Source organism: Delphinapterus leucas, chromosome 1, assembly GCF_059928025.1.
Source record: "Delphinapterus leucas isolate spDelLeu-1000000601 "Yukka" chromosome 1, BTC_Dleu_Yukka2, whole genome shotgun sequence".
NCBI lineage: Eukaryota > Metazoa > Chordata > Mammalia > Artiodactyla > Monodontidae > Delphinapterus > Delphinapterus leucas.
This window is the reverse complement of record NC_143129.1, coordinates 89,510,081-89,534,008: the sequence shown is the minus strand read 5'-3', so window position 1 is coordinate 89,534,008 and position 23,928 is coordinate 89,510,081. Positions and strand designations below refer to the sequence as shown.

Sequence of the window (23,928 nt, the reverse complement as noted above, 5' to 3'; positions counted from 1 at the left end):
GTCCATCTTGTTTAATGTATCATTTAAAGCTTATGTTTCCTTATTTATTTTCGTTTGGGATGATCTGTCCACTGGTGAAAGTGGGTTATTAAGTCCCCTACTCTGAATGTGTTACTGTCGATTTCCCCTTTTATGGCTGTTAGTATTTGCCTTATGTATTGAGGTGCTCCTATGTTGGGTGCATAAATATTTACAATTGTTATATCTTCTTCTTGGATCAATCCCTTGATCATTATGTAGTGTCCTTCTTTGTCTCTTCTAATAGTCTTTATTTTAAAGTCTGTTTTGTCTGATATGAGAATTGCTACTCCAGCTTTCTTTTGGTTTCCATTTGCATGGAATATCTTTTTCCATCCCCTTACTTTAAGTGTGTATGTGTCTCTAGGTCTGAAGTGGGTCTCTTGTAGACAGTATATATATGGGTCTTGTTTTTGTATCCATTCAGCCAATCTGTGTCTTTTAGTGAGAGCATTTAATCCATTTACATTTAAGGTAATTATCGATATGTATGTTCCTATTCCCATTTTCTTAATTGTTTTGGGTTCGTTATTGTAAGTCTTTTCCTTCTCTTGTGTTTCTTGTCTAGAGAAGTTCCTTTAGCATTTGTTGTAAAGCTGGTTTGGTGGTGGTGAACTCTCTCAGCTTTTGCTTGTCTGTAAAGGTTTTAATTTCTCCATCACATCTGAATGAGATCTTTGGTGGGTAGAATAATCTTGGTTGCAGGTTTTTCTCCTTCTTCACTTTAAATGTGTCCTGCCAGTCAGTTCTGGCTTGCAGAGTTTCTGCTGAAAGTTCAGCTGTTAACCTTATGGGGATTCCCTTGTGTGTTATTTGTTGTTTTTCCCTTGCTGCTTTTAATATGTTTTCTTTGTCTTTAATTTTTGACAGTTTGATTAATATGTGTCTTGGCGTATTTCTCCTTGGATTTATCCTGTATGGGACTCTCTGTACTTCTTGGACTTGATTAACTATTTCCTTTCCCATATTAGGGAAGTTTTCAACTATAATCTCTTCAAATATTTTCTCAGTCCCTTTCTTTTTCTCTTCTTCTTCTGGAACCCCTATAATTCGAATGTTGGTCTGTTTAATGTTGTCCCAGAGGTCTCTGAGACTGTCCTCAGTTCTTTTCATTCTTTTTTCTTTATTCTGCTCTGCAGTAGTTATTTCCACTATTTTATCTTCCAGGTCACTTATCCATTCTTCTGCCTCAGTTATTCTGCTATTGATCCCATCTAGAGTCTTTTTAATTTCATTTATTGTGTTGTTCATCATTGCTTGTTTCCTCTTTAGTTCTTCTAGGTCCTTGTTAAATGTTTCTTGCATTTTCTCTATTGTATTTCCAAGATCTTGGATCATCTTTACTATCATTATTCTGAATTCTTTTTCAGGTAGACTGCCTATTTCCTCTTCATTTGTTAGGTCTGGTGGGTTTTTATCTTGCTCCTTCATCTGCTGTGTGTTTTTCTGTCTTCTTATTTTGCTTAACTAACTGTGTTTGGGGTCTCCTTTTTGCAGGCTGCAGGTTCGTAGTTCTCATTGTTTTTGGTGTATATCCCCAGTGGCTAAAGTTGGTTCAGTGGGTTGTGTAGGCTTCCTGGTGGAGGGGACTAATGCCTGTGTTCTGGTGGATGAGCCTGATCTTGTCTTTCTGGTGGGCAGGTCCACGTCTGGTGGTGTGTTTTGGGGTGTCTGTAGCCTTATTATGATTTTAGGCAGCCTCTCTGCTAATCGGTGGGGTTGTGTTCCTGTTTTGCTAGTTGTTTGGCATAGGTTTTCCAGCACTGTAGGTTGCTGGTCGTTGAGTGTAGCTGGGTGTTGGTGTTGAGATGGAGGTCTCTGGGAGATTTTCACCGTTTGATATTACATGGAGCTGGGAGGTCTCTTGTGGACCAGTGTCCTGAAGTTGGCTCTCCCACCTAAGAGGCATAGCAGTGACTCCTGGCTGCAGCGCCCATAGCCTTTTATCCACATGGCCATTCTATAGTGGCAGGCTGGGACTTTTGGAGCTGGGTGCTTCCGTAGTCATGTTCTTTCAGTCCATTGCCTGTCCAAGGTTTTTCCTCCTACGCCATGTGAAATGTCACTGGGCCTTGCCTTAGTGTAGTTTTCATTTCAGTTATTGTACTGTTCATCTCTGTTTGTTCTTTAATTCTTTTAGGTCTTTGTTAAATATTTCTTGCATCTTCTCAATCTTTGCCTCCATTCTTTTTCTGAGTTCCTGGATCATCTTCACTATCATTATTCTGAATTCTTTTTCTGGAAGGTTGCCTATCTCCTCTTCATTTAGTTGTTTTTCTGGGGTTTTATCTTGTTTCTTCATCTGGTACATAGCCCTCTGCCTTTGCATTTTGTTTATCTTTCTGTGAATGTGGTTTTTATTCCACAGGGTGCAGGATTGTAGTTCTTCTTGCTTCTGCTATCTGCCCACTGGTGGATGAGGATATCTAAGAGGCTTGTGCCTGAAACTGCCTTTTACCCCTTGTTCTCCTTCTAGACAGTTGCCGTGGCTTTTTAGGCTCTGCATATGGGAAGAGAAGATTCCTTCCATAGAGTGTTATAAACGTGCGCTTGATGCATTCTCAAGGTTTTAGCGGCTGGCTAGGCAAGTCTGAAATGTGTAGGGTAGGCTGGAACTCTGGAGCATGGCCTGAAGCTGCTGCCCACGCTGCTGCTGTCTTCCTCCTGTAGTCTTTTTTTTCTTAATTTAGGATTCAGAGGCTGTAATAATAATTCTTAGTGGGAAATGTCTTATATTTTGATTGAATTTTGAAATTTCATTTATTGGCCATGTTGGATTATGAACTATTTTCAGGAAAATGTGACCCTATTTTATCATGTGGTGTTGTTAATACTCAACTTTCATGGCTAAAAGAAAGAGAAGTTTGTAGTTATTTTGTGAATTTATGACCATTTAGTTAGCTAATATTAATAAGTCTATGCTTCATATTTATAAAGCCTCATATTTATAATTGTGGAGATTTATAAATATATATAAACATTTTTTTCCAATTTTGGTGAAAAGAATTATTTTATAAATTAAGATAATTCATGGACTGGCAGGCATTTTTCTGGAAATCTCTATAACTTTCTATAATCTTTATTATTAACTTTGAATACTTATATAATTAAAATAATTGTAAGCAGTAGTGCCTGTTAGGATGTTTGGTTGAACTTTGAAACCCAATTTATGCTTTTCCTTTTGCAAAGCTTACTTTTCCATTACAGACTAGACTGTTTTGAACATCCAAAATTGTACTATCCAATGGTAAATAATGTTTTTAGTATTATTTTACATTAGAATGATTGTGAATGCATATTTCACCCATTTTTTAAATCTTCCTTTAGAGCATAACATACTGTCTTAAATCACTGCATATACCTATGTTCTTTAGAATTGGTCAATTGAATGTTGTAGACTATGGAATAATTAAATCTGATATTGAATATAAGTGGCTGTTATTGTCATATTGAAAGATCGAATGCATAATGTGATTTTTCTCTTAGTAGAGCAATATATTATGAGAAGTTTGGATAAGGAATTCCAGAACTGTGAAATAGTTCTATGTGTGTTTCTTAGCACTATCTTAGGTGGAAACATATACAAGAAGTGAAATACCATGTTCTTGAGAAATCTCTAATTATTGTAGGAGAAAGTTTGAATTCATAAAATCATTAGAACCATGTTTCAAAAATTAAAGGAGTGAGAGAGACTTCTATTTAAGATTAGGGAAGGAAGTATTAGAACTTCTATTTCTATTTATTTTTAATGCTGTATATATGTTTTATAATGAATAATATAATATATGTATTTTATATAAATTTATAAAATATAAATATGTATTTGTATTGTATAAATATTTATATATTTGGAGTGAATGCTCACAGATTTCTTATTGATGGAAATGTGTTAATGCTGTTAACAAGAGGAAGCCAAAGGTATCAATGTGGACTGCAGAGTTGGAAAAGACTTTATAGAATAGGTAGATTTAAAAAACAAAGTAGAGTTTAAGATACAGAGAGGATTTGGATAGTTGTAGAGAATGATGGAGTGTGCAAAGTATTATGTTTAGGAGAGTATCATTAACAATGATGTAAGTACTCAACATTAGTTTATTTCCTTCTTTGATTGATAGTATAGTTCTCAAAACCAAAAAATCTTTCTCCCTTACCTTTCACTTCTAATTGGTTATCTAATGCTGTTGCTTCTAACTCTTAATATCTAGCTCTTAAAATCTAACTAATTTAAGAGTTTTTAACTCTTAAATATCTTCTGAATCTTCCCCCTTTTCTTCGTCTCCACAGACCTAGAACAGTTCAAGTCCTCATTTCCTCTTTCCTGGTTTTTAGAGTTTCAAGCACATTCTCTTAGCCTAGGAGAGGGATGCATGTGAGTAACATAATGGAACACAAATTGTGTCTGGGACATTATCATAAACCATGCTTCATATTACCCTCATTTGTCCTCATCTTTGTTCATCTCTTTTTGTGTTTACTAGGCTTCTATTTGCTTTGGCCTTTATTCATAACCTTCTTTCTTACTGCAGTAGCCCTCATTCTTACTGCATTATTTCCTGGCTACACTTTGCATTCTTCCTTAATGATATTTTCGTAGGATTACATCTTGATTAGTGTATGCCTCCACTGTCCCCTCAGGAGTTACAATCATTGACCTATCCTAAGACCAGTGTTATTCTGTGCACTCCTCAGATACAGCCTACTCTACCCCTTATATCTTGACATTAGCTTGGAACCAGACATCTCTGACCAGAACTAATTGCAGTATCTTTAGAATCAATCTTTTTGTTTCCAGTCTTGTCTACCTTTTGTTCATTCTCTGCATTTATGCTAGAGTGTTCCTTTAAAAATACAAATCTGACTATTCTGTGTTGCAGATTTAAGAGCCATCTAATTGCCTAAGTTCAAACTCTTTGTTTCTTCATTGTTCATTTAAAGAATGAGGTAGTGCATAACAAGTAAGTTAAAGACAACTGTAAATTCAGAATCTTTGTCAAATAATTTTTGTGTGTTTCTTTACTTGGTACAGTTTTCTTTGCTTCTTCATGTGTCTCCCATCTTCAGTTCAGTCTAATATAGCTCTAAACAGGTTTTACTCCTGTGGTCAGTTTTCTATCTCTGTGCCCACATTTATTTTCACTCTGGTTGTATAATAGATTCTCCCTCTAGTTTTTTCTATTGCTTCTTCTTTGGTTATTAGATACACAATAACTATAGAACTTAGATGTTTCTCATTTAGCTTTGGATATTCATTAGGAACATAACAGACATGGTCTTTGTTCTCATGAGATTTTGCACTCGGAGACACATAAAATGAATAATTACAAATAAATATTTAATTACAAATTGGGATAAGTGCTACGAAGGAATGAAATGAATGAAAATGACAAAATATAAGAAAATAATAAGGCCTAATCTAGATTTGGTGATCAAGGATGGCCTTAAACTGAGACCTAAATAAGTGAGATTTAGTTAAGGGAAAGCATGTGAGTTGGAGAGAGCTTTTCATTCAGGAGGAAAAGCATGTAGAAATGCCCTGAGGTGTGAAGGAGCTTGGTTAATACATGTGAGTGAATGAAAACCTTTGTGACTAAGTGTAAGAAGAAATATGGAAAGGGGAATGAAGTGAGTATGGGGTAATAAGGACCAAATCAGGTAGGGCCAAGGAAAGGAATTTTGATTTTATTCTGCTGGCAAAGGAACACCACTGAAAGATTTTAATTAGAGGAATGACATGATCTTGTTTACGTTTTTAAAGGATCATTGTCACTTCTGTATGGAAGGTAAATTTGATGTTGGGTGGGGAGTGTTGGTAGTGAGGAATAGAAGTGGAGAAATCAGGTTGGAGGCTATTTGAATGGTACAGCTATGAAAGAATGTCTTTTAAAAATGGAATCTTTTTTTTGTTTTATTGTCTCTCCTTTCCCATTTTTTTAAATCCAGCTTTTAACGCATTTATATTCTTTTGATTTTTTAGAAGAGATGACTAAGCTTAAAAATAACAAAGAAGTAGAACTTGAAGAATTGAAAAAAATCTTGGTAAGTATATGATTTCTCTTATTAATATGTAGCAATTATTTTTCAAAATAGTATTAAATCCAGTGACTTAGACTCTCATCCTATAGATGTCTTATGGTAGTTTTTCAACTAAAATATAAAAAAAACTACATTTAGTTTTAGTGGAGCCACATTTCTTATCTCTATCAATTTTTATGGTATATTTTGATAACTGTCGGTGTAGGTGTTTATATTACTTAAGCATGTGTTGACAGTACATTTAAGTGAGATCAAATATGCCTATTCTGTAGCTGATTGTAAATTTGGTGTGCGTTTGATAACTTTGAGCCACAAAGCTGCAATTTTGAGAAAGATATGTATGATATCTATTCAGTACCTACGTTTAGTATTCAAATAGAATCATATTTAATGAATTTGTTAGGATAGGCTTCATTATGTTTTACTTGATTATAGTGTGTAGAGCATGGGTTGGTAAACTTTTTTTGTAAAGGACTAGATAGTAAATATTTTAGGCTTTGTGGCTATATACAGAATGTTAATTTTCTCCTCCCCTTCCATTTTTTTTCTTTTATTTTTAACAATCTTATAAAAATGTAAGAACCATTCTTAGTTCAAGGGCCTACAAAAGAAGGTTGTGGGCTGATTTTGTCTCAGAGGCTGTAGTTTGCCAACCTTTGCTTATAAAAGACAATATTGTTTATCATTACAGGTCTTTGATTTTGGGTTTAACCAATCACATCTCTACCTGATTTTGCAACTCCTAATTCTTCCATCTCTTGGGAAGCACTATTTCCAAATGCTTATCCTTTCTTCAGTGAATTGCTTTTGCACAAATTCTTGCAAATAATAATATTTACATTTCTTTCAAATTTGATAATGTAAACTTATACTTCAGGTCTCAGCTTAAATATCAATTCTTTAGAAATCTCTCTTGACATTCCTAGCTAGTTTAGGTCTCTGTATAGCTTGTTCCTCTAGCACCCTGAATTTTTCCTTTATAGCACTTATCACAAATGAAATTTAATTTATTTTTGGTATAATTATTTAAAGCTTTATTCACCCTTTAGAGTCTCCTTTACTTAGCACAGTAGTTGGCACATAGTAGGTGGTCAATAAATAAATAGTGGAATGCTCCAATAAGGGCTAAGAACCTTTGTCCTGTTTGCCCTGTAACCTCAGTACTTAGCACAGTAACTGACACTTTGTAAGCACTTTATAAATATTTGTTGAATGAATTAATACTAAAGTATTATTTTTACACTCCTTCATGGACAAGGATTGGTTTAGGTTTTGTTTTATTTGAATAGCCGTTAGAGCATAATTAATATCTTGGTCCTTAGAACCATAATGCTTTGATGGTATCCAGCTTTTTACTTCTTAGCTGTATGACCTAGAGCAATTTACCTAAATTCTTGATGCCTTGGTTTTTCCATTTTATGAAATGGGGGAAATAATTGTACATATCTCATAGGGTGGTTGTGAAGGATGAATAAGATACATTTATTCATTTAACAAACATTTGTTGAGTTCCTTTTATGGTATACTCTGGGGATGCACTGGGGAGCAAATGGATGCACATCCTGTTTTCATGGAGCTAGTCATGAAATAATCATACTTAAATACAAGCAGCCATTCAAAGGTAATAATACAATGGTGTCAAGGGCAATAAAGGATTAGTTTACAGTGTAATAAAGGGATTTGAACTATGTAGAGAGTTTAGGAGACGTTTTTTGAAAAAGTAAAGATTGAACTGAAATCCAGAGAAGGAAGGGAAGTGCTTATCAGGCAGAGAAAATATGTGCAAAGGCCATTTGATAGGAAGGAGAATGGTGAATACAACATGGAGTGAAAGAAAGAGTGTGGTGCAAAATGAGGCTAGAGAGGTAGTAGGAGCCTGTTAATTCATGGCCTTTTAAAATCATATCAACAGAATTTTATGTTTATCCTAAGAGGAATGAGAAGCTCTAAAGAATTTCAGCAGGGAGTGACTTGGTCAGATTTGCAATTTGAAGAGCTCATTTGGTTTGCAGTACGGAGAACACAATATATTAAGAGAACAGTTCAGAATAGACAGACAATCACAGGAGCCAGAGAAGAGAACTTAGGCTGGGAGATGATGGTAGTAATGAGATACTACTTTGAGAGATATTTAAGATTTAAATACTTTGGATTGATGTAGGGTACTGATAATACCATTTGTTGAAAAGACTCTCTTTTTCTTTATATATGTATGTGTGTATGTATGTATTTATTTTTTTGGCTGCACCAAGCGGCTTACGGGATCTAAGTTCCTCGACCAGGGATTGAACCTGAGCTCTTGGCAGTGAAAGTGCGGAGTCCTAACCACTGGACCACCAGGGAATTCCCAAGACTCTCCTTTTTCTATTGAGTTACTCTTGCACATTTATAAAAAAAATCAATTGACCATATTTGTGTGGGTCTACTTCTGGACTGTTTCTGTTTCATTGATTTTTGTGGTCTATCCATTCACCAGTGTTTTGCTTACTGTAGCTTTATAGTGAGTCTTAGATTTGGGTAGTGTGATTCCTCCAGCTTTATTATTCTTTTGTGTATAATTTTTTTAATGTATTTATTTTTTGAATCTAATTGTATTTTATTTTTTCTTCCAGTTTTCTTGAGATATAATTGTCATACAGCACTGTATAAGTTTAAGGTCTACAGCATAATGATTTGACTTACATACATTACAATAAGTCTACATCCATCGTCTCATATAGATACAAAATTAAAGAAATAGAAAAAAAATTTTCCTTGTGATGAGAACTCTTAAGATTTACTGTCTTAACAACTTTCATAAATAACATACAGCAGTGTGAATTATATCACATTGTACGTTACATCCCTAGTACTGTTTATCTTACAACTGGAAGTTTGTGCCTTTTGGCAGCCTTCATCCAACTCCTCGTCCTCCCTTATTTTCCGCACCCCCATAACCATAAATCTCATCTCTGTTTTATGACTTTGTTTGTTTGTTTTGAAGTATAATTGACCTAAAACAGTATGTTAGTTCCTGTTGCACACCAGTGATTTGATATTTCTGTACATTTTGAAATGTTCACTGTGATAAGTCTAGTTACAGTATGTCACCATACAAATATATTACATAGGTATTGACTATATTCCCCACACTGTACATTTCATACCTGTGACTCATTTATTTTGCAACTGGAAGTTTGTACCTCTTAGTCTCCTTTGCCTATTTCTTTCCTACCCTCACCTCTCTGCCCTCTGGCAACCACCTGTTTTTTCACTCTATCTATAACTCTGTTTCTGTTTTGTTGTGTCTGTTCATTTGTTTTGTTTTTTAGATTTCACATATAAGTGAAATCATACAGTATTTGCCTTTCTCTGTACAACTTATTTCAACATAATACCCTCTGGGTCCACCTGTGTTGTTGCAGATGAAAAGATTTCATTTTTTTTATGGCTGTTATCTATCTATCTTTCTCACATATTCTTTATCTGTTCATCAATTGATGGGCATTTATGTTGCTTCCATATCTTAGCTATTGTAAATAATGCTAATCCCACCAACAATGCATGAGGGTTCCCTTTGTTCCACATCCTCACCAACACTTGTTATCTCTTATCTTTTGATAACAGCCATTCTGACAGATGGGAGGTGGTATCTCATTGTGGTTTTGATTTGCCTTTCCCTGATTAGTGGTGATGAGCATCTTTTCATGTGCCGGTTGGACATCTTTATGTCTTTGGAAAAATCTCTCTTCAGATCCTTTTCCCTGCCCTGTTTTATAATGAGCTTGTTTGGGTTTTTTTTGATGTTGAGTCGTATGAGTTCTTTGTTTCTTTGTATATTGTGGATATGAACCCCTTTTGGATGTATCATTTGCAAATATTTTCTCCCATTCAGTAGGTGGCCTTTTCATTTTTTTGATAGTTTCCTTTTCTATGAAAAAGTTTTTTAGTTTGATATAGTCCAATTTGTTTATTTTGCTTTTTTTTCCCTTGCCTGAGGAAACATATCCAAAAAAGATATTGCTAACACTGATGTCACATAGTGTACTGCCTATGTTTTCTCCTAGGAATTTTATGGTTTCAGGTCTTGCATTTAAGTCTTCAATCCATTTTGAATTTATTTTTATGCATGGCGTGAGAGAGTAGTCCAGTTTGATTCTTTTGAATGTAGCTGTCCAGTGTTCCCAATACCATTTATTAAAGAGGCTGTCTTTTCCCCACTGTATTTCTTGCTCTTTTGTTGTAGGTTAATTGATTATATAAGCATGGGCTTAGTTCTGCGCTCTCTGTTCTGTTCCATTGATCTATGTGTCTGTTTTGGTGCCAGTACCATACTGTTTTGATGACTGTAGCTTTGTGGTAGAGTTTGAAATCAGGTAGCATGATACCTCCTGCTTTGTTATTTCTCAAGATCATTTTGGCAATCTGAGGTCTTTTGTGTTTCCATACAAATTTTAGAATTATTATAGTATGGTGAAAAATGCCATTGTTATTTTGATAGGGAATGCATTGAATTTGTAGATTGCCTTGGGTATTGTGGTTGTTTTAATGACATTAATTCTTTGAGTCCATGAATATGGTATACCTTTTCATCTTCTTTTTGTTTGTTTTCAATTTCTTTCATCAGTGTCTTATAGTTTTCCAGGTAGAGATTTTTACTTCCTTACCTAGAGTTATTCATAGGTATTTTATTCTCCTTGATGTGACTGTAAATGGGATTGCTTTCTTAATTTCTCTTTCTGTTAGTTTGTTGTTAGTATATAGAACTGCAGCAGATTTCTGTGTATTAATTTTGTGTCCTGTAACTTTACCGAATCATGGATGAGTTCTAGTAGTTTTTTGGTGGCGTCTTTAGGATTTTCTGTTTACAGTATCATGTCATATGCAAACAGTGACAATTTTACTTCTTCCTTTCTGATTTGGATTCCTTTTATTTCTTTTTCTTGTGTGATAGATGTGGCTAGGATTTCCAATTCTTTGTTAGGTAGAAGTGGCAAGTGTGGGCATCCTTGTCTTGTTCCTGATTTTAAAGGAAGTACTTTTGACTGTTGAGTATGATGTTAGCTGTGGGCTTGTCATATATGACCTTTATTATGTTGAGATATATTCCCTCTATACTCACTTTCTGGAGAGATTTTAGCATAAATGGATATTGAATTTTGTCAAAAACTTTTTCCACATCTATTGAGATGATCATATAATTTTTATTCTTCATCTGGTTAATGTGGTGTATCACATTAATTTGCAGATATTGAGCCATCCTTGCATCCCTGGGATAAACCCCACTTGATCATGGTGTATGATCCTTTTAATGTATTGTTGAATTTGGTTTCCTAATATTTTGTTGAGGATTTTTGTATCTGTGTTCATCAATGATATTGTCCTGTAATCTTTTGTTTTTGTGATATCTTTGACTGGTTTTGCTAATAGGATAATACTGGCCTGGCAGGATTAGTTTGGAAGAGTTCCTACCTCTGCAGGTTTTTGGAATAGTTTGAGAAGGATAGGTGTTAATTCCCCTTTAAATGTTTGGTAGAATTCACCTATGAAGCCATCTGGTCCTGGACTTTTGTTTGTTGGAAATTTTTTAAATTACTGATTCAGTTTCATTACTGGTAATTGGTCTGTTTATTCTTTCTATGTCTTCCTGGTTCAGTCTTGGAAAATTGTACAATTCTAGGAATTTGTCCTTTTCTTCTAGGCTGTCCATTTTATTGGTGTAAAATTGTTCATAGTAATCTCTCATGATCCTTTGTATTTCTGTGGTGTTGGTTCTATTTATCCTTTTTTATTTCTGATTTTATTGATTTGGGCCCTGTTTTTCTCTTGATGAGTCTCTTATTAAGGTTTATCAATTTTGTCTATTTTTTCAAATAACCAGCTCTTAGTTTTGTTGATCTTTTCTATTGTTTTCTTAGTCTCTCTTTTTAAAAATTTAGTTCTGATTTTTATGATTTTCTTCCTTCCACTGACTTTGGGTTTTGTGTCTTCTTTTTCTACTTCCTTTGGGTGTAAGATTAAGCTATTTATTTGAGATTTTTCTTGTTTCCTGAGAGGTAGACTTGTATCACTATAAACCTCCCTCTTAGAACTGCTTTTGCTGCATTGCTTAGATTTTGGATTGTTGTGTTTTCATTTTCATTTGTCACCATGTATTTTCTGATTTATTCTTTGATTCCTTCAGTGATCCATTGGTTGTTTAGTAGCATATTGTTTAGCCTTCACATGTTTGGGAGTTTTTTTCCCTTGTAGTTTTTTTCTTTGTATTTGATTTCTAGTCTCATAGTGTTGTGGTCAGAAAAGATGCTTGATATGAATTGAATTTTCTTAAATTTACTGATTTTTTTTGTGGCCTAGCATGTGGTCTATCCTGGAAAAGGTTCCATGTACACTTGAAAAGAATGTCTATTCTGCTGCTTTTGGATGGAATGTTCTGTATAGATATATTGAGTCCTTTTGGTCTAATGTGTCATTTAAGGCCAGTGCTTTATTGATTTTCTGTCTGGATAATCTGTCTATTGGTGTAAGTGGGATGTTAAAGTTCCCTGCTATTACTGTGTTGCTGTCAATTACTCCCTTTATGTCTGTTAATGTTTGCACTATGTATTTAGGTACTTCTATATGTTGGGTGCATATATATTTATAATTATTATATCGTCCTTTTGATTAATCCCTTAATCATTATGTAATGTACTTCTTTGTCTCTTGTAACAGTCTTTGTTTTACTTTTTCTGATATAAGTATTGTTACCCTGGCTTTCTTTTGATTTACATTTGCATGGAATACCTTTTTCCATGCCCTCACTTTTAGTCTATGTCTTTAGATCTGAAGTGAGTCTCTTGTAAGCAGCATATATATGCATCTTGTTTTTTTGTCCATTCAGGCACTCTGTGTCTTTTGTTGGGAGAATTTAGTCCATTAGTCCTTTTTTTTTTTTTTTTTTGTGGTACACGGGCCTCTCACTGTTGTGGCCTCTCCCGTTGCGGAGCACAGGCTCCGGACGCGCAGGCTCAGCGGCCATGGCTCACGGGCCCAGCTGCTCCGCGGCACGTGGGATCCTCCTGGACCGGGGCACGAACCTGTGTCCCCTGCATCGGAAGGCGGACTCTCAACCACTGGGCCACCAGGGAAGCCCCAGTCCATTTCTTTTAAAGTAATTATTGATAGGTATGTTCTTATTGCCGTTTTAAAATTGGTTTTGTTGTATTTTTCAAAGTTAGACAGGTTTATTGTTTTGTAAGACCTGTCAGAGCTTTCTTTCTTCCTCTTTTTCTTCTTGAACTATAGTTGATTTACAATATTGTGTTATTTTCAGGTGTATAGCATTGTGATTCGGTTTTTGGCAGATTATATTCCATTATAGGTTATCAAAAGATATTGGGTGTAATTCTGTGTGCTGTACAGTATATTCTTGTTGCATATCTATTTTATTTATAAGTAGTTTGTATTTGTTAACCGCATACCCCTAATTTGCCCCTCCCCACTTCCCTCTCCCCTTTGGTAACTACAAGTTTGTTTTCTACATCTGCGATTCTGTTTCTGTTTTGCATATACATTCATTTGTATTATTTTTTAGATTCCACATGTGATATAATGTATTTGTATTTGTATTTCTCTCTCTGACTTATTTTACTAAGCATAATATTCTCTAGGTCCGTCCATGTTGCTGCAAATGGCAGTATTTCATTCTTTCTTATGGCTGAGCAATATTCCATTTTGTGTGTGTGTGTGTGTGTGTGTGTGTGTGTGTGTGTGTGTGTATACATCTTAATCCAGTCATCTGTTGATGGGTACTTGGGTAGCTTCTGTGTTTCTGTGTCTTGGTTGTTGTAAATAGTGCTTCTGTGAACAGTGGGGTGCATATATCTTTTTGAGTTAGTGTTTTAGGTCTTTTGGATATGTGCCCAGGAGTGGAATTGGTTCAGCATATGGTAATTCTGTTCTTAGTTTTTTAAAGGAATCTCTATACTGTTTTCCATAGTGGCTGAACCAATTTACATTCCCACCAACAGTGTACCAGGGTTCCCTTTTCTCCACATCCTCTCCAATGTTTGTTATATGTAGACTTTTGATGATAGCCATTCTCAGAGGTGTGAGGTGATATTTAATTGTGGTTTTGATTTGCATTTCTCTAATAATTAGTGATGTTGAGCATCTTTTTATGCGCCTGTTAGCCATTTGTGTATCTTCTTTGGAAAAATATCTCTACAAGTCTTCTGTCCATTTTCTGATTGGATTGGTTGTTTTTGATATTGAGTTGTATGAGCTGTTTGTATATTTTAAATATTAAAACTCCTTGTCTGGGCTTCCCTGGTGGTGCAGTGGTTGAGAGTCCGCCTGCTGATGCAGGGGACACGGGTTTGTGCCCTGGTCCGGGAGGATCCCACATGCCACAGAGTGGCTGGGTCCATGATCCATGGCTGCTGAGCCTGCGCGTCCGGAGCCTGTGCTCTGCAATGGGAGAGGCCACAGCAGTGAGAGGCCCGTGTACCGCAAAAAAAAAAAAAAACAAAAAACCTCCTTGTCAGTCATATCATTTGCAAATATTTTCTCCTATTTTGTAGGTTGTCTTTTTGTTTTGTCAATGGTTTCATTTACTGTGCAAAAGCTTTTAAGTTTAATAGGGTCCCATTTATTTATTTTTGCTTTTATTTCTTTTGCCTTAGGAGACTGATCCAAGAAGATATTGCTATGATTTATGTTAAAGAGTGGTCTGCCTATGTTTTCCTCTAGGAGTTTTATGGTTTCCATTCTTACATTTAGGTTTTTAATCTATTTTGTGTTATTTTTATATACGGTGTTAGAGAATGTTTTGATTTCATTCTTTTACATGTAGCTGTCCAGTTTTCCCAGCACCAAAGAGACTGTCTTTTCTCCATTGTACATTCTTGCCCCCTTTGTCGTAGATTAATTGGCAATAGGTGTGCGGATTTATTTCTGGGTTCTATTTTGTTCTGTTCATCTTTTTGTCTGGTTTTGTACCAGTACCATACTGCCTTGATTACTGCAGCTTTTTAGTGTATATATATATATATATTTTCTACCTTCCAGATCACTTATGAATTCTTTTGTGTCATTTAGTCTGTGAGTTATTACCTCTAGAGTGCGTTTTATCAGAAATTGAATGTTCTATTTTTGATTAGATCTTCTGGATAATTTCTAGTTCCTTGTTAAAATGTTTAGATCTATTCTCTTTCTTAATTTAGTGTTTTCATTACCAACGTTTTGAACTTGTGTGTTGTACTGATTATCTCTGTTTCATTATTTTTCAGGGGATTTCTCTTGCTCTTTCAATTATGAGTTGTTCCTCTGCCTTTTCATTTTACTTAACTTTTTCTGTCTCTATGAATTTAGGTGAAACAGTTATCTACTGTGGTCTTGAAGGGGTGTTTTTATGTGGGAGCATTCCTGTGTAGACTGCATGTGCTCAGTGTTTTTAGTGTTAGGGCTGGATTTGGTGTGGAGACCAGTCACATCTTTCCCCAGGGTGTGCCGGCCACTATCACCTTGATAGGGTATGTGGCTGGTGTTTGAGGAGCTAAAGCCTGCACAGGGTGTGAGGTGTGACTTCTCTGCTCAGTGGCAATCCCCACCCTTACAGTTCCTAAGTTGCAGGAGTGGATGCCCTTAGGGTTGGGATAGAGCTGGCTGTTTTCCCTTAAGTGTGTATTTTTTCCTTCTCCTCATGCTGGATCCTTTGCCCCAAAGGAGGGGAATGCTGTATAGAAAGTGGGCTCGTGGGCTAACAGAGGTCCAGTCCACTACCTGCATATGTGTCTGTGGCTCCACTCACTCAGCCCAAGGTCACGTCTTTTCCCCTGTTGTCATTGTCCCAGATCTAGTGCAAGGTTATGGCATGGAGTGGGCAGGGCCGGAGCATTAACTTGATTAACACTGGAGATCGTGACGTTATGGTTGCAGGAATTGAAGTGGCTGTGCTGCCATCAGAAGCCTGGGCTACTTCTGTGGCACTGTTTGAGTAAGCACCAACAATGGCTGCCGCCACCCTACCTGGACCACACCCCAGGCTCTTGGGCTGCCTCTGCATTTCTAGATCGAGTCTTTTCCCAGGACCTGGCTTTCCTAGATCCAGTGCCAAGATGTTGCATGGAGTGAGTGGGGCCAAGGTGTTCACTCAGCTTGGACTGGGGAGTGCTCAAGGTGCTAGCCTGCAGGGCAGACCTCTCCCTGCCCTGCCTGGTGGCAAGCCAGCACCCACTCACTCCTCACAAGTAGAGTCTAGACACCTCCAGCCTTTCTCTCTGTCCCAGCAGTTCTCCAAATAGCCAAAGGGGCTTGTCTCCTCTATGTAATACCTCAGGACTGGGATGCCCAGTCTGTGGCTCAACCCACTTACTCCCCACAGTGAGTGTCCCCCCATGCAATTTCCCTTTTCTTCTTAGTCCCCTCCCAGGGGCACAGGTCCCAACTTGATGCTTTTCTTCCTGTCCTACCTGATTACATGGGAATCTTTCTTGCATCCTTGGTTGTATAGGAGTTCCTCTGTCAGTTTCCAGTTTTCCATGAGAATTGTTCCATGTATAGATGTATTTTTAACGTATTTGTGGGGAGAGGTAAGTTCCATATCCTCCTACTCCACCATCTTGGTCCCCTCCTTGAGTTGTTTTTGTAGTTCTTTTTTGCTCTCTTCCTTTATGATTTGATGGCTATCTTTAGTGTTATGTTTGGGTTCTTTTCTATTTTGTGTGTATGTATCTATAATAGATTTTTGGCTTGTGGTTACTATGAGGTTTATATACAGCAGTCTATCTATCTATCTATCTGATTAGGTTTTTAATGTCTTAAGTTCAAATGCATTTTAACAACCCTGCATTTTTACTCCCTTCTCCCCATGATTACTATTTTTGACATCATACTTTTCATCTTTTTGTTTTGTGTATCCCTTAACTACTTATGGCAGATAAAGTTGATTTTATTACTTTTGTCTTTTAACCTTTCTACTAGCTTTGTACATGAGCTGGTTTGGTGGTGCTGAACTCTTTTAGCTTTTCTTTTCTGTAAAACTTTTGATCTCTTTATCAAATCCGAGTGAAAGCCTTGCCAGGTAGAGTATTCTTGGTTGTTAAGTTTTTCCCTTTCACCAGTTTAAATATATCATGCCACTCCCTTCTGGGCTGTGGAGTTTCTGCAGAAAAGTCAGCTGATAGCCTTTTGGGAGTTCTCATGTGCATAACTTCTTTTCCATTGCTGCTTTTAATATTCTCTCTTTATCTTTAATTTTTGCTATTTAAGTTACAGTGTGTCTTAGTGTGGCCCTGTTTGGGACTCTTTGTTCTTTCTGAACCTTGATGTCTGTTTCCTTTCCCAGGTTAGGGAAGTTTTCTGCTATTATGTCTTTAAATATGTCCTCTGGCCTTTTCTCTCTCTGTTCTTCTGGGCCCTCTATAATGCAGATGTTAATACTCTTGATGTTGTCATGGAAGTCTCTTAAACTGTCCTCATTTCTTCTTATTCTTTTTTCTGTTCATCTTCAATGATTTCCACTACTCTGTCTTCCAGCTCACTGATCCATTCCTCTGTATCGTCTAATCTACTGTTGATTTCTTCTAGTGTATTTTTAAAATTTCAGTTATTGTATTCTTCATCTCTGTTTGGGTCTTCTTTATATTTTCTAACTTTTTGTTAAAAACTTCTAACTTCTCCCCCTGTTCATCCAATTTTCTCCCATGTTCTTTGAGCATTTTTCAATCATTACCCTGAACTCTTTTGGGTAGATTCTTATCTCCACTTCACTTTGTTGTTCCTACATTTAGAACATATTCCTCTGTTGCCTCATTTTGCCTAATTTGCTGTTTTTATTTCTATGTATTTAGAAGGTTGGTTATATTTCCTGACCTTTGAGATGTGGCCTTTTATAGGAGACATCCTATGTGTCCCAGCCACATATTCTCCTCTGGTCATCAGAACTATATGCTTTAGGGGTGCCCCCTATGTGGGCCATGTTTTTCCTTCTGTTGTGGTGGGCTGCCTACTTTGGGTGGTCTTACAGGTGTGGGTGGCCCCGGTCCAGTTGGTTGCCAGGCCCTGCCTTGTGTGGAGGCTGCTGCCCACTGATGGGTGGGGCTGGGTCACAAGGTGTCTGGCTGTGGAGCCTCAGGAGATCCTAGGGCTAGTGCTGACCTACGGGTGGGCAGAGCTGGGTTCTGGGATGAGTAGTTGTATTGCTGGGGTCTTGCATCTAGTATCGGCCTGCTGGTGGGCATGGCTGATTCCTGACACTACTGGCTCTGGGGTCCGGGGTATCCCAGAGCTGTTGTCAGCCTGAAGGTTGGTGGGGCTGGATAATTGGATGGCTGGCTGAGGGGGTCCAAGGCATCTCAGAACTGGTATTGGCCTGCAGGTGGGCAGGTTCAGGGCCCGGGGGTCCTGAGACTGGTGCCAGCCTCCTGGTACGTGGACTGTTTTTTGACAAGGCAGGCTGTGTGGCTGCAGTGGTCCTGTGCCTTTTGTTCACCCACTGGTGGGCAGGGTGGGAGCCCAAGGGATCCTGGGGTTTGTGCTCACCAACTGGTGGGTGAGGCTGGGTCCTCGTGTTTGTGCTGGCTCACTGGTGGGTAGATCTGGTTCCTGAGATCTCTGATTGTAGGGCCCTGGTGGTTCCAGGGCTGGTGCTGGTGCACTGATGTGTGGGGCCGAGTCCTCTGCCTTCTCGTGGATAGGGCCATGTCTTGGGTTGGCTGTGGGCTTTGGGGCTCTTAAGGAAGTTGGCCTGTTGGTGGGTGGGGCTGTATCTGGCTAGTTGCTTGGCTTGAGGTTCCCAGTATTAGAGTCTTCAGGCTGTAGAGGCGGACTGGGTCTTGGCACTAATAAGCTAGAGGGGGAGAATTCCAGAATGTTGCTTGCCAGCACAAGTGTCCTCGTAGTAGAACGAGCTCCAAAAATTGGCTGCTGCCAGTGTCTGTGTTCCCAGGGTGGGCTCCACTTGCCTCATGCCTCTCTAAGAGGCTTTCTGGTGTCAGCAGGTGGGTCTGACGCAGGCTCCTTTCAAATTACTGTTTCTTTCCCTGGGTCCCAGAGCATGTGAGATTTTGTGTGCACTCTTTAAAAGTGGAATCTCGATTTCCCATAGCCGTTTGGCTCTCCTGAAAGTAAATCCCACTGGCCTTCAAAGGCAAATGTTTTGGGGACTCATCTTCTGGTGCAGGGCCCCTAGCCTGGGAGCCCAGTGTGGGGCTTGGACTCTGTGCTTTTTGGGGAGAATCTCTGCAATTTCAATTATTCTTCTGTTTGTGGGTTGCCCACCCTGGGGGTATGGGTCTTGACTATACCACATATCTGCCCCTCCTACCCATCTCATTGTGGTTCCTTTTTTATTTCTTTAGTTGTAGAAGAACTTTTCTCTAGTCTTCTGGTCTTTCTCATCAACAGTTTCTGTGTAAATAGTTTAATTCTGGTATGCTGATAGGGGGAGGTGAGCACAAGGTCTTCCTACTGTGCCATCTTGGCCACACCCCCAACCTTTTCCACAAAATATTTATTTATTTATTAAAGATGAATTATTTTGTGTATTTTTTAATTCTTCCATACTTCCAATGTGATATTGAATAGGAGTGATGATTGTGTACATCTTTGATGTCCTGATCTTAAGGGAAAAACATTTAGTGTTTAACTATTAACTATGATGTTAATTATAGGTTTTTTGTTGACTTTCCCATGTAGTCCTAGTTTGTTGAGAATTTTTACTATGAATCTGTGTTGAATTTTGTCAAATTATTTTTACGTGTCATTTGATATGATCATGTGGTTTTTCTTCTTTAGACTATTAATATGGTGTTTTATATTGATTAATTTCCAAACATTGAACCAGCCTTGTATTCCTGGGAAAAATCTCACTTGGTGTGGTGTATAGGCATACTTTGTTTTATTGCACTTCACCGCAGATAATTGCATTTTCTGTAAATTGAAGGTTTGTGGCAACGCTGCCTCAAGCAAGTATATTGGCACTATTTTTCCAACAGCATTTGCTCACTCTGTGTCTTGGTGTCACTTTTTGGTAATTCTCATGGTATTTCAAACTTTTTCATTATTATTATATTTGTTACAGTGATCTGTGATCAGTGATCTTTGTTACTAGTGCAGAAAGATTACAAATAATGTAATGTTGGTTAGCATTTTTTTAGCAATGAAGTATTTTTTTTTCCCTCTCCCACCCACCTACCTCTGGCAGCCACCAGTCTATTCTCTATATCCATGACTCCGTTTTTGTTTTTTAGGTAGGTTCATTGGTGTCATATTTTAGATTCCATATATAAGTGATATCATATGGTATTTGTCTTTCTCTTTCTGACTTACTTCACTTCATATGGCAATCTCTAGGTTCATCCATGTTGCTGCAAATGGCATTATTTTGTTCTGTTTTATGCCTGAGTAGTATTCCATTGTATATATGTACCACATCTTCTTTATCCATCTATCTGTCGATGGACATTTAGGTTGTTTCCATGTCTTGGCTATTGTGAATAATGCTGCTATGAACATAGGGGTGCATATATCTTTTTGAATTATAGTTTTGTCTGGATAGATGCCCAGGAGTGGGATTGCTGGATCCTATGGTAATTCTATTTTTAGTTTTCTGAGAAAACCTCCATACTGTTTTCCACAGTGGCTGCACCAACTTACATTCCCACCAACAGTGTAGGAGGGCTCCCTTTTCTCCACACTCTCTCCAGCATTTGTTATCTGTAGACTTTTTAATGATGCCATTCTGACTGGCGTGAGGTGGTACCTCATTATAGCTTTGATTTGCATTTCTCTAATAATTAGCGATGTTGATCATCTTTTCATGTGTCTATTGGCCATCTGTATATCTTCTTTGGAGAAATGTCTCTTTAGGTCTTCTGCCCATTTTTCGATTGGGTTGTTTGTTTCTTTATTGTTGTTGTATGAGCTGTTTGTATATTTTGGAAATTAAGCCCTTGTTGGTCACATCGTTTGCAATTATTTTTTCCAATTCTGTAGGTTGTCTTTTTGTTTTGTTTATGGTTTCCTTTGCTGTGCAAAAGCTTGTAAGTTTGATTAGGTCCCACTTATTTATTTTTGTTTTCATTTCTATTGCCTTGGGAGACTGACCTAAGAAAAAATTGGTATGATTTATGTCAGAGAATGTTTTGCCTGTGATCTGTTATAGGAGTTTTGTGGTGTCATGTCTTATGTTTAAGTCTTTAAGCCATTTTGAGTTTATTTTTGAGTATGGTGAGAGGGTGTATTCTTTTTTATTTTTTTAACATCTATATTGGAGTATAATTGCTTTACAATGGTGTGTTAGTTTCTGCTTTATAACAAAGTGAATCAGTTATACATATACCTATGTTCCCATATCTCTTCCCTCTTGCATGTCCCTCCCTCCCACCCTCCCTATCCCACCCCTCTAGGTGGTCACAAAGCACCGAGCTATCTCCCTGTGCTATGCGGCTGCTTCCCACTAGCTATCTATTTTACGTTTGGTAGTGTATATATGTCCATGCCACTCTCTCACTTTGTCACAGCTTACCCTTCCCCCTCCCCATATCCTCAAGTCCATTCTCTAGTAGGTCTGTGTCTTTATTTCTGTCTTACCCCTAGGTTCTTCATGATATTTTTTTTCATAAATTCCATATATATGTGTTAGCATACTAACTTCACTGATTTACATGCAGCTGTCCAACATTCCCAACACCACTTGCTGAAGAGACTTTTCCCATTGTATATTCTTGCCTCCTTAGTCAAAGGTTAATTGACCGTAGGTGTCTGGGTTTATTTAGCAATGAAGTATTTTTAAAAAACTTTATTTATTTATTTCTTTTTGGCTGCATTGCGTCTTCATTGCTGTGCACGGGCTTTCTCTAGTTGCAGCGAGTGGGGGCTACTCTTTGTTGTGGTGCACGGGCTTCTCATTGAGGTGGCTTCTCTTGTGGCAGAGCATGGGCTCTAGGTGTGTGGGTTTCTGTAGTTGTGGCAAGTGGGCTCAGTAGTTGTGGCTCATGAGCTCTAGAGCACAGGCTCAGTAGTTGTGGCATATGGGCTTAGTTGCTCCATGGCATGTGGGATGTTCCCAGACCAGGGCTTGAACCCATGTCGCCTGCTTTGGCAGGTGGATTCTTAACCACTGCTCCATCAGGGAAGTTCCGAAGTATTTTTATATTAAAGTATGTACATTGTTGTTTTTAGACATAATGCTATTGAACACTTAATAAACTAAGAATAGTGTAAACATAACTTTTATGTGCACAGAAAGTTTCTGTGCCTTGCTTTATTGTGATATTTGCTTTATTGCAGTATTCTGTAATGAACCCACAATATCTCTGAGATATGCCTGTATTATTCTTTTTCTGTATTGTTGAATTTTTTTGTTAGTATTTTGTTGAGGATTTTTGTTTTCGTGTTCATGAGAGTTATTGGCCTATAGTTTTCTTGGACTGTCTTTCACTGGTTTTGGAACCAGGCTAATGCTGGCCTCATAAAATGAGTTGGGAATCATTTCTTTCATTTCCATTTTCTGGAAGAGATTATATAGAATTAGTATTATTTCTTTTTTAAATGTTTGGTAGAATTCTCCAGAGAAATCATGTGGACCTAGAGATTGCTTTTTGGCAATATTTTTAACTATGAATTTTATTTATTTTTGCTATAGAATTATTCAAGTTACTTGCTTTATCTTGGGTGATTTTGGTAGTTTGTGTTTTTTAAGGAATTAACCCATTTCATTAACTTTGTCTACTGTCTGTGCATGGAGTTGTTTGTAGCACTCCCTGCAATTATTTTTTTAATGTCTTTGGAGTCTGTAGTGTTACCCTTATTTTCATTGCTGATATTGGTGATTTATGTCTTCTCTCTTTTTTCTTTGTCAGTCATTTTATTTTTAACATCTTTGTTGGAGTATGATTGCTTTACAATGGTGTGTTAGTTTCTGCTTTATAACAAAGTGAATCAGTTATACATATACATATGTTCCCATATCTCTTCCCTCTTGCATCTCTCTCCCTCCCACCCTTCCTATCCCACCCCTCTAGGTGGTCACAAACCACTGAGCTGATCTCCCTGTGCTCTGTGGCTGCTTCCCACTAGCTATCTATTTTACGTTTGGTAGTGTATATGTGTCCATGTCACTCTCTCACTTTGTCACAGCTTACCCTTCCCCCTCCCCATATCCTTAAGTCCATTCTTTAGTAGGTCTGTGTCGTTATTCCCATCTTACCCCAGGTTCTTCATGACCTATTTTTTTCTTACATTCCATATATATGTGTTAGCATACGGTATTTGTTTGTCTCTTTCTGACTTACTTCACTCTATGACAGACTCTAGGTCCATCCACCTCACTACAAATAACTCAATTTCATTTCTTTTTATGGCTGAGTAATATTCCATTGTATATATGTGCCACATCTTCTTTATCCATTCATCCAATGATGGACACTTAGGTTGCTTCCATCTCCTGGCTATTGTAAATGGAGCTGCAATGAACATTTTGGTACATGACTCTTTTTGAATTATGGTTTTCTCAGGGTATATGCCCAGTAGTGGGATTGCTGGGTCGTATGGTAATTCTATTTTTAGTTTTTTAAGGAACCTCCATACCGTTCTCCATAGTGGCTGTATCAACTTGCATTCCCACCAACAGTGCAAGAGTGTTCCCTTTTCTCCACACCCTCTCCAGCATTTATTGTTTCTAGATTTTTTGATGATGGCCATTCTGACCAGTGTGACATGATAGCTCATTGTAGTTTTGATTTGCATTTCTCTAATGATTAATGATGTTGAGCATTCTTTCATATGTTTGTTGGCAATCTGTATATCTTCTTTGGAGAAATGTCTGTTTAGGTCTTCTGCCCATTTTTGGATTGGGTTTATTGGTTTTTTGTTATTTAGCTGCATGAGCTGCTTGTAAATTTTGGAGATTAA

General features: G+C 37.5%; 1 protein-coding gene across 1 annotated transcript in view; it reads left to right on the top strand.

The window, feature by feature from the left end:
• The window catches only part of SYCP1 (synaptonemal complex protein 1), a 152,521-nt gene that overhangs the window by 46,285 nt on the left and 82,308 nt on the right, over window positions 1-23,928 (top strand). Inside the window, exon 15 of the mRNA XM_022583832.3 lies at window positions 5,993-6,054. Within this exon, the coding sequence (XP_022439540.1) occupies window positions 5,993-6,054 (62 nt within the window). The remainder of the gene's footprint in view (window positions 1-5,992; window positions 6,055-23,928) is intronic.